The 9,502-nt window shown below is 43.0% G+C and overlaps 1 protein-coding gene across 2 annotated transcripts in view; it reads left to right on the forward strand.

Annotated features, from left to right (window-relative positions):
* Herc4 (HECT and RLD domain containing E3 ubiquitin protein ligase 4) overlaps positions 1 to 9,502 on the forward strand; it is a 114,418-nt gene that overhangs the window by 99,043 nt on the left and 5,873 nt on the right. For both annotated transcript variants that reach the window (XM_008832656.3, XM_017798045.2), the window contains one exon: positions 7,020 to 7,203. In XM_008832656.3, coding sequence (XP_008830878.1) covers positions 7,020 to 7,203 — 184 coding nt within the window. The remainder of the gene's footprint in view (positions 1 to 7,019; positions 7,204 to 9,502) is intronic.

Consider the following 9,502-nt stretch of genomic DNA (forward strand, 5'->3'; position numbering starts at 1 on the left):
GCCTATTGCTATGATAAAGTATTCTGGCAAAAGGAACTTAAGGGAGAAATAGGCTTATTTTAGCTCAGCATTCAAGGCACAGTCTACCAAGGTGGGGCAGTCAAGGCAGCAGGAGCCTGAAGCAGCTTGTTACATCACATCCACAATCAGAAAACCGGGATGCTGTGTGTGCCACCAGATTCCAGGATTCTAGGCAAGGAATGACATTGTCCACAGTGGGTGGGTGGCAAAAGGAACTTAAGGGAGAAATAGGCTTATTTTAGCTCAGCATTCAAGGCACAGTCTACCAAGGTGGGGCAGTCAAGGCAGCAGGAGCCTGAAGCAGCTTGTTACATCACATCCACAATCAGAAAACCGGGATGCTGTGTGTGCCACCAGATTCCAGGATTCTAGGCAAGGAATGACATTGTCCACAGTGGGTGGGTCTTCCTGCCTCAAAGCAATCAAACTAATGCCACACAGTTGTATCCAGGTGATTCTAGATTCTCAGCTGACACTGACATCATACATAAAACCAAATAGTTTTAAAAGAAAAAGAGTGACAAGAAAACGGGAATAAACCCAGGAGGGTACTTCTAAGAGTTAGAAGTAGTACTGGCTGCAGAGAGAGCTCAGTGGTGAAGTGCGTGTAGCACAAGTGTGAGGACTTGAGTTTGGATCCCCAGAACCTCCATAAAGCCATACTCAGTAGTACTTAAAAATCCCAGTGCTCCCTGCTGGGAGATGGAAGGCAGAGACTGGACAGTCCTCGAAATTTGAAAGCCTTGAGGCCAAGCAGCAGGGATGAACAAGCAAAGAGACCCTGTCTTAAAGTAGATGACTCTCAGCAATTCCCAAAAGCTTCAGAGAATTGACAAACATGCCTTTCAAGAATGAAAGTAGGGGCTGGCTTAGGGGTACACTCCTTTAATCCCAGCATTCAGAAGGCAGAGGCAGAGTCCTGAGTTTATTCCTAGCGCCCCCCAAAAATTGGAAAGCTGACAGTCTGGATTAAGTCAGAGCATGGAGAGCTCCAAGAGGAAAACACAACTGAAGCTTCCTAATGTATTTAATAGAGAAGAAATGGCTGGGCATGGTGGCATACTCCTTTAGTCCCAGCACCAGAGGCAGGTGGATCTCTGTGAGTTCAAGGTCTACATAGCAAGTTAGTTCCAGGCCAGCTGGGGCTACAGGAAGAACCTGTCTGAAAAAGACACCCCCCCCAAACACACACACATATATGAAATATATATATGAAGTGGTTATTGGTTGTTTTGAGACAAGGTTTCACTGTGTAGCCCTGACTGGCCTTAAACTCACTGAGATCTGCCTGCCTCTGCATCTTGGGTGCCTACCTGCATGCCTAGTCAAAAGTTCATTTTAAGAAAGCTAAGCCAGATATGGTGGTGCAGATCTATTAGTCCAGCTATACTTGGCAAGCTGAGGCATGAGACTTGTGAGTTCAGAATTCAGGACCGGCCTGGGATTCATAGCAAGTTCAAGACCTGCTTTGCTCCTTAGTGAGACAGACCCTCATCGCAAAGTAAAAATAAAGAGCTGCCAATAAAGCTTAGTAATAAGAGTACTTGCTCAACATAAGGTCCGATGCACAAGAAAGAGGAAGGGGAGGGAGAGAGAGGGGGAGGGGGGAGGGAAGGAAGGAGAATACTTGGGAACACACGTGTACATTCAGAGAGACACATGAACATACACAAAAATCAAAAAATCTTAAAACATAATTATAAAAAATTTAACATCGGGCTGGAGAGATGGCTCAGCAGTTAAGAACACTGGTTGTGCTTGCAGAAGACCCAGGTTTGAATCCCAGCACCCACATGGCAGCTAACAGCTGTTTGTGACTCCAGTCCCAGGGGATCTGACAGCTTCTTCTGACCTCTGCGGGCATTGCACGACACAGGTGTGCTTACCTATATGCAGGCAATACATGAATACACATAAAATAAAAATTAAAAAAAAAATAAACAGCATATATGGAAATCAAAGTTGCTATAATAAACTAGGAAAGGAAAGTAAATCCTCTTTTGTCGATCAAGTTCACTAGGTAATGTTTAAAGTGAAAAAAGGAGACTAATAGAAAATTCAAGTTAAAAGCATGAAGGTAACGTGGGTGTGGTGGGGCACAGCTTTAATCCCAACCCTCATTAATGCTGGGTATTTTGGGGGTCTTTTTGAGTCAGGGTCTCCCTGTATCCCCAGCTGGCCTGACGAGGCTGGCCTCAAACTCACAGAGATCCTCCTGCCTCTGCCTCCCAAATGCCGGGATCAAAGGCGTGCATAACTCAATGCATTTTTTTTTTTAAATTTTTTTTTTGGTCTTTTTGAGACAGGGTCTCCTTGTAGCCCCAGCTGTCCTGGAACTCACTATGTAGACCAGGCTGGCCTCGAACTCACAAAGATCTGCCTGCCTCTGCCTCCCAAGTGCTGAATTAAAGGCGTGCACTACCACGCCTGGCTAACTTAATGCATTTTTAAAGCAGGTTATTGTGGGGATTTTGCAGAGGATCCCAAACTTGAACCACCTAGATAGTAATGAAAAATTACAAAGTATTCTTTGAAACTGAAGCTTTTCCAAGTGTGGGGGAATGGTGTTGGCCTGACAACCTTTTACTCTCTTGTGTAGTCTTGCATTCATTTAGACAGGAGTGTGTCCCGCTCTGTACTTTGGATTGGAACTCATTTTTCACTGGTAGGTTCCACTGTAGGAAGATCACTCTTATGTGATAGTTTTGTTTAATTTGGGTTGACTTCCTTCAGGTCTGTAGGTAGTTGTGTCAGTTAATTTTTCAGATGGTGTAGTCATTACTCAGTGGGAGTAGAAAGGCAAACAGAAAGCATATGTTTTAAGCATTTTGCAAGACTGGTGAGATAGCTCTGCGGGTAAAGGTGCTTGTGGCCAAATCTGATGACCTGAATTTGAGCTCTGGAACTCACATGGAGGAAGGAGAGAATTGTGTCCCAAAAGTTGCCCTCTGACCTCCACTTGAGCACCCAGCTGTTTGCACATACACAGCAACACACAAAAGGGAGGCAGAGGCAGGCAGATCTCTGCAAGATCAAGGCCAGCCTGGTCCATGTAGTGACTTTCAGGGACACTGGGACTGGGGCGACCCTGTCAACAACAACAACAAAAAAGGAATGATAATAAATTATCAGAAAAAAATGGCAAAAAAGAATGAACAAATAGTTAGCTTCAAATAGCAAAAATTTGTGATAAGTGTAGGTGAAAACCAGGCATGGTGGCATACACCTTTGATCCCCAGGACTCAGGAGGCAGAGGCAGGATCTCTGTGCATTCAGGACCAGCCTGGTCTATCTACATAGCGAGTTCCAGACCAGCTGGGAATACAGGCAGACCTTGTCTCAAAGGTACCAAAAAAAGAAAAGTGCAGGTGGAGAGCTGCTTTGCTCTCTTCCTTTGGTTGGAGTTATTGTCACAGAGCTGGCTTAGTGGCTGTTGGCAGGAATGAGGTCCAGACAATTGCAATCATGGTGTTGCTATAAAAGCTTTCTAGCGTTAGGTAAATTAGTTAATGTTTCCCTGCCTCAATGTCCTTTTCTGTAAAATAAAATGGAAACTGCACATAACTTCATGTACTTATTATTTTATATGTATGAGTGTATTGCCTTCATGTATGTAAGTGCACCCCTGTCGTGCAGTGCACACGGAGGTCAGAAGAGGGCGTTGGATCCCCTGGAAATGGATTTGGACTGTTGTTAGCTGCCCTGTGGGTATTAGGAACTGAACCCAGGTCCTCTGCAAGAGCAACCAGTGCTTTAACCACTGAGCCATCTCTCTTGTTGGTCCCATATATATATATATTTTGGATTTTGTGTTTTGTTTTGTATTGAGACAGGTCTTACTTTATAGCCCTGGCTGACCTGCACCTTGCTGTGTAGACCAGGCTGACCTGGAACTGACAGAGATATACCTGCTTCTGCCTCCAGAGTGCTGGGATTCAAAGAGTGTACCACCACTGGGCATGGTGGCACATGCCTTTACTCCCAGCACTCGGGAGGCAGGGGCAGAGGCAGAGGATCTCTTGTGAGTTCCAGGCCAGCCTGGTCTGCATAGTGAGTTCTAGGCCAGCCTGGTCTGCAGGGCTACAGGAGACCCTGTCTAAAAAGAGTGTACCACTATGCCTGGCTTCCTTTTTCTTTTTTCTTTGTTTAATTAATTATGTTTTAAAAAACACTTTGTGTGTGCGCCAAGGCACTTGTGTAGAGGTCAGAGACCAACTTGTAGGAGTCAGTTCTCTCCCTAATGGGAGTCAGGTAATTAAGCTTGTCAGGTGGTCAGGTTGTCAGGCTCGGCAAGCAAGCACCTTTACCTGCTAAGCCATCTCCCGGGCCTGATTTTAAAGATTCTGTTGTTACATTGATTCTTAGATCCTAAAAAATACTTTACATGGGATCTGGAAAAATGGCTCACCAGTTAAGAGTGCTTCCCGTTCTTAAAGACCTGAGTTCTATTTCCAGCACCCACAAGTGGCTCACAGCTGTCTATAATTCTAACTCCAGGGGATCTGATGCCCTTTTCTGGCCTCTAGTGCCATCTGTACACATGTTGTATGCCCTGAGACAGATACACATAGACCCACATAAATAAAAATAAATCTTGAAGCAGGACATGATAGCTCATCCCTTTAATCCCAGCACTCAGGAGGCAGAGGTGGGTATATCTGTAGGATCCAGGCCATCTGGTGCTCCCTCAAAACCCTACCTCCAAAAAATAATAATAAAATAAATAAGTCATATATATATATATATATATATATTCATTCCAAGGATAGTTATGTTATATAGATAAAATTTAACTGTAGAACAACACTAAAACGTTTGGCAAAAATACAGTGACATAGAAAATAATTTAGCAGTTAGTGCTTGTGGAACTTAACTAGATTAATTTTCTGATTGGCTAAATTATAAAATGGTACGTAATTGACCATTTCCTTAATCTAATAGCATAAGCTATTGTTTTTTTCCTGTAGGCTTACTAGTTTAATATTTTACAGTGGCCTCCTTTAGCCATTTTTTTCTCCCATCTATAAATTCAGTTTAAAATTGCTTTATAATATTAGATGTGGTGGCGCGTGCCTTTAATCCCAGCACTCAACAGGCAGAGGCAGGCAAATCTCTGTGAGATTCAGGCCAGCCTGGTCTACAGAGGGAGTTCCAGGCCAGCTGGGGCTATAGTGAGACCCTGTCTCAAAAAAAATTTACCTTATAACTTTGTGCTGGACAGCTTTAGTGTCAACCTGGGTTGAAGGAGCCTCAATTGGGGGATTGCCTTCATTGGACTGGCCTGTGGCCATGGCCATGGGGCACCTTCTTGATTGTTGAGTGATGTTGGGAGGGCCCAGCCCACTGTGGGTGGTGCCACCCCTGGGCAGGTGGGCCTGTGTTACATAAGAAAGCAGGCTGAGCAGGGGCCAGGGGAGCAAGCCAGTAAGCAGTGTTCCTCCATGGCCTGTGCTCCAGCTCCTGCTTCTAGGTTCCTGCCCTGACTTCCTGCTTCTGACCCAGGAGATATAAGCTAAATAACCCTTTCCTCCCCAAGTTGGTAGTGGTCAGAATGTTTTGTCACAGCAATGGAGAAACAAACTAGGACAAACTTGCTAAGAAAATTGTAGGTGATTTAATATATTGTTCCTACAGAATTATCCTTCATTATTCAGAAGACAAGGATGTAAAGTATTCAAATCCTGTCATACCTGTTCTCATTATTGGTTTGACTGGCTTGCTTCATAAAAGTGTTCATAGCTAGCAAAAGAGTAAGATTTTCATTCTAATTATTTTGTAAAGGAGTTTCTTTTTTAAATTTTTATTCCATTTTGTGTCTGTGTGTGTAATGCATGCATACAAGCGCCTACTTGGAGGCCAGAAGACAACCTATGGGAGCTGTTTCCAGCCTTGCCTCATGTGGGTTTTCAAGACAGAACTAAGGTCATCTGGCTGGTGGCAGGTGTCTTTACCTGTTTGTGCCCTCTTACCAGCCCTGCTTTTTTCTTTAGAGTTTCCTTTTGTATCATAAAAAGAAGAGAGCTGTGTGCTGTATACTGCACATACACTTGAAAAAAACCTACATTTGTAATTTTTAATGATTATCCTGAAAGAATGCTTAATACCCATTTATTGGGTGCTTTAAAAATAAATATTTTACAGATTCCTTGGAACCAAAGGGGATTAAAAAAAAAAATCTTTTCTCACCAGGCGTGGTGGCGCACGCCTTTAATCCCAGCACTTGGGAGGCAGAGGTAGGCGGATCTCTGTGAGTTCAAGGCCAGCCTGGTCTCCATAGTGAGTTCTAGGACAGCTGGGGCTACAGGGAGACCCTGTCTCAAAAAGACCAGGAGAAAAAAAAAAATCTTTCAGTCTGATTGCTGGTGTACTTGCTCTTTTGCTCTAACTCCCTGCCCTCCCTCCCTCCCTCCCCCCCTCCCTCCCAATTTTTATTTACTTTTTGAGACAGTCTCCCTGTAGCCCCAGCTGGCCTGGAGCTCCCTCTGTAGACCAGGCTGACCTTGATCTCAGTAAGTGATTTGGGGATATTTTGAAATTATTTAATAGCCAGTTGCTTTTTTTTTTTTTTGAGACAGGATCTCCCTGTAGCCGCAGTTGGCCTGGAGTCACTAGGGCGACTAGGCTGGCCTCAAACTCACAGAGCTCCTCTCCCTCTGCCTCCTGAGTGCTGGGACTAAATTAAAGGCGACTAAAGGTGTACGCCACCATGCCCCGATGAATTATTACTCTTATTAGGGAATTACATTTTCCATTAGAAATAGCTTAAGAATAATTGTGAGTGCCTTACATATTTATCTTTTTTTAGTGAAGGAAGAATAATATGATTGTGAGATTCTTGTTTGTTTTTATGGTGGAGTCCCCTTTGAACCTTACTCATATTTTCCTGAGTTTATGTGAAAAGTAGCAAAAAGTGAAGGAGCAAAGGTTTAATTGGACAATATTAGGTATTCTCCGTGACTGATTTTTGTAATTTGTTTGTGTGTCTTTTTTATATATAGGCAGGAGTTTGTGGATGCCTATGTGGATTACATATTCAATAAATCGGTGGCTTCTTTATTTGATGCTTTTCATACGGGCTTTCATAAGGTCTGTGGAGGAAAAGTCCTTCTGCTCTTTCAGCCTAATGAATTACAAGCTATGGTTATTGGAAATACAAATTATGATTGGAAAGAACTGGAAAAGGTAAGGGAAAACAAATCTTTGACATTAAGTGGACAAGCTAAAGAACATGACTTACTGTTGGAAATCTTGCCCTTCTGTGTATTGATTTCCCCCTTATCTAATTCATTACTGTATTTTATAGAAAAACTACCGTTCTTACTCCACGATGAATGACTTAAACTGTGTGTGCGTATGGAACGGTGTGTGCATACGGAATGGTGTGTGTGCATACGGAATGGTGTGTGTGCATACGGAATGGTGTGTGTGCATACAGAATGGTGTGTGCATAAGGAATGGTGTGTGCATATGGAATGCCATCTTTTTATTTGGTGAATATTCAGTGCTTAAGATACTGATTTTCCTATTTTCTAGCAAATCCTGTGTTAAATTTTTGGGAAAGAAATAATGCCTGTAGCCTTCTTGACTGTTTTTTTTAAGATTGGGAGTTTTTAAAACTAAGTTGTTTTATTTTTTCCCTAAACCCAAGTCACTCTCAAATATTTCTTCAGATAACCATTTAATTAAAGGCGCCAGATTAAGCTGGGTGTGGTAGCGCATGCCTGTAGTCCCAGGAAAGGCAGGCGGATCTCTGTGAGTTCAGGGCCATTCTGGTCTATATAGCAAGTTCCAGGCCAGCTGGGGCTACAGGGAGACCCTCTCTCAGAAAGACCAAAAGAAAAAAAATTGTTGTATTTATACAAAAATCCATAAATTACTGTTTAATGGTTAGAGTTTCAGTTTCACAAAATGAAGATTCTGGAAGTATCTGTGGTTAGGGCTCCACAGTAATGTAAAGGTACTTAATTACCATTGAACTGTGCACTTAAGAATAGTTCAGAGGTGCTATTTGAGGTAGCACACACCTGTAATAGAGACAGGATTATGAGTTCAAGGCCAGTTTACTATATAGCAAGACCATTTCATCCCTACACACAACGTACACACACACACACACAGGCATGCACACACGCATGCGTGCGCACACACACCTATTTTAGATAGCATCTCACTAAGCAGTGTGTGCTAGCTGTAGACTCATCATTCTTCTCCCTCACCCTCCATACTACTGACGTTGTAGACACCTCCACCATACCTAGCTCACTCACTAAATATAAAATGTGTATTTCACTTAGGAAGCTGAAGCAAGAGGATCCCTTGAGCCTAGGATTTTGAGGCCAGTGTGGATAACTTAGGAAAATCTCATCTCAGAAAGAATCATTAAAAGCCCAAGCATGGTGGCACACACCTTTAATCCCAGCACTCGGGAGACAGCAGCAGGCAAATCACTGTGATTTCGAGACCAGCTACATAGTGAGTTCTAGACCAGTCACAGTAACATAGTGAGATCCTGTCTCAAAAAAAAGAAGAAGAAAAAATCATGAAGCAATCTAGGACTTAGGGATGAAGTCTGATGTAGAGTGCTTGCCTCGTGCATGTGCATGACACTGATGACACTGGGTTCAGTCATTGACAGCCACCAACAAAATCAGTAAACTAGCTTAAAATTGGAAATAAACCCAGATGTCCTTCTTTGGGTGAATGGATAAAGTATGGCAGCATCATAGTTCTGTAGAGTGCCACTGAGCATTGGAAGTGAATGCACTGTCACAGTGTCCCAGCTACATGATTCACAGAGGCTTTATGCTAAGTGATGAAAGCTAGTCTCTAAGAATTAGATAAGACAATTTTAGTAGATACTGATTTTTATGGCATTCCTTAAAAAAATCAAAGTATGGCTTGGGGGCTAGGAAAAGGGCTTCAGATTGAATCTGGGAACCAGGTAAAAACTGGATGGTATGTACAGACCTAATGACTAGGCTTGAATCCTCCCAAAAAAGGATTGAAGGTTTCTTTTGGTGGGTAAATTTGTCTGCTCAAAAGATAAAACTCTAGATACTAACTTGAAGAGGCCTCCCACTGGACTCTGCTCTAATAGCCTGTGAAGGCTGGAAGAGGGTGACAGAGCCACCATGTGGGTGCTGGGAGTCGAACCTGGGTCCTCTGGAAGAAGAGCAAATGTTCTTACACTTTGAGCCACCTCTCTAGCCTCTCCCTTAGTATTTTTGAAAGTAGTATATTGCTACAGATTAACCCAAAATTTAGTTGCTTAAAAATAATGTGTAGGGGTTAGGTATATAGTTTAGTTGGTGGATTGCTTGCCTATCATGCATGAAGCCCTGAGTTCAGACCCCAGCACGGCATAAACCAGGTGAGGTGGTGTATGTCCGTAATCCTAGCACTTGGGAGGCAGAGGTGGAAGAATCAGGACTTTTAGGCCAGCCTGGGATACCTGAGATACCTGTCAAAAAAAAAAAAAAAA

The sequence above is a fragment of the Nannospalax galili genome, unplaced genomic scaffold (genome assembly GCF_000622305.1).
Source record: "Nannospalax galili isolate Female #2095 unplaced genomic scaffold, S.galili_v1.0 scaffold156, whole genome shotgun sequence".
Taxonomy (NCBI): Eukaryota; Metazoa; Chordata; class Mammalia; order Rodentia; family Spalacidae; genus Nannospalax; species Nannospalax galili.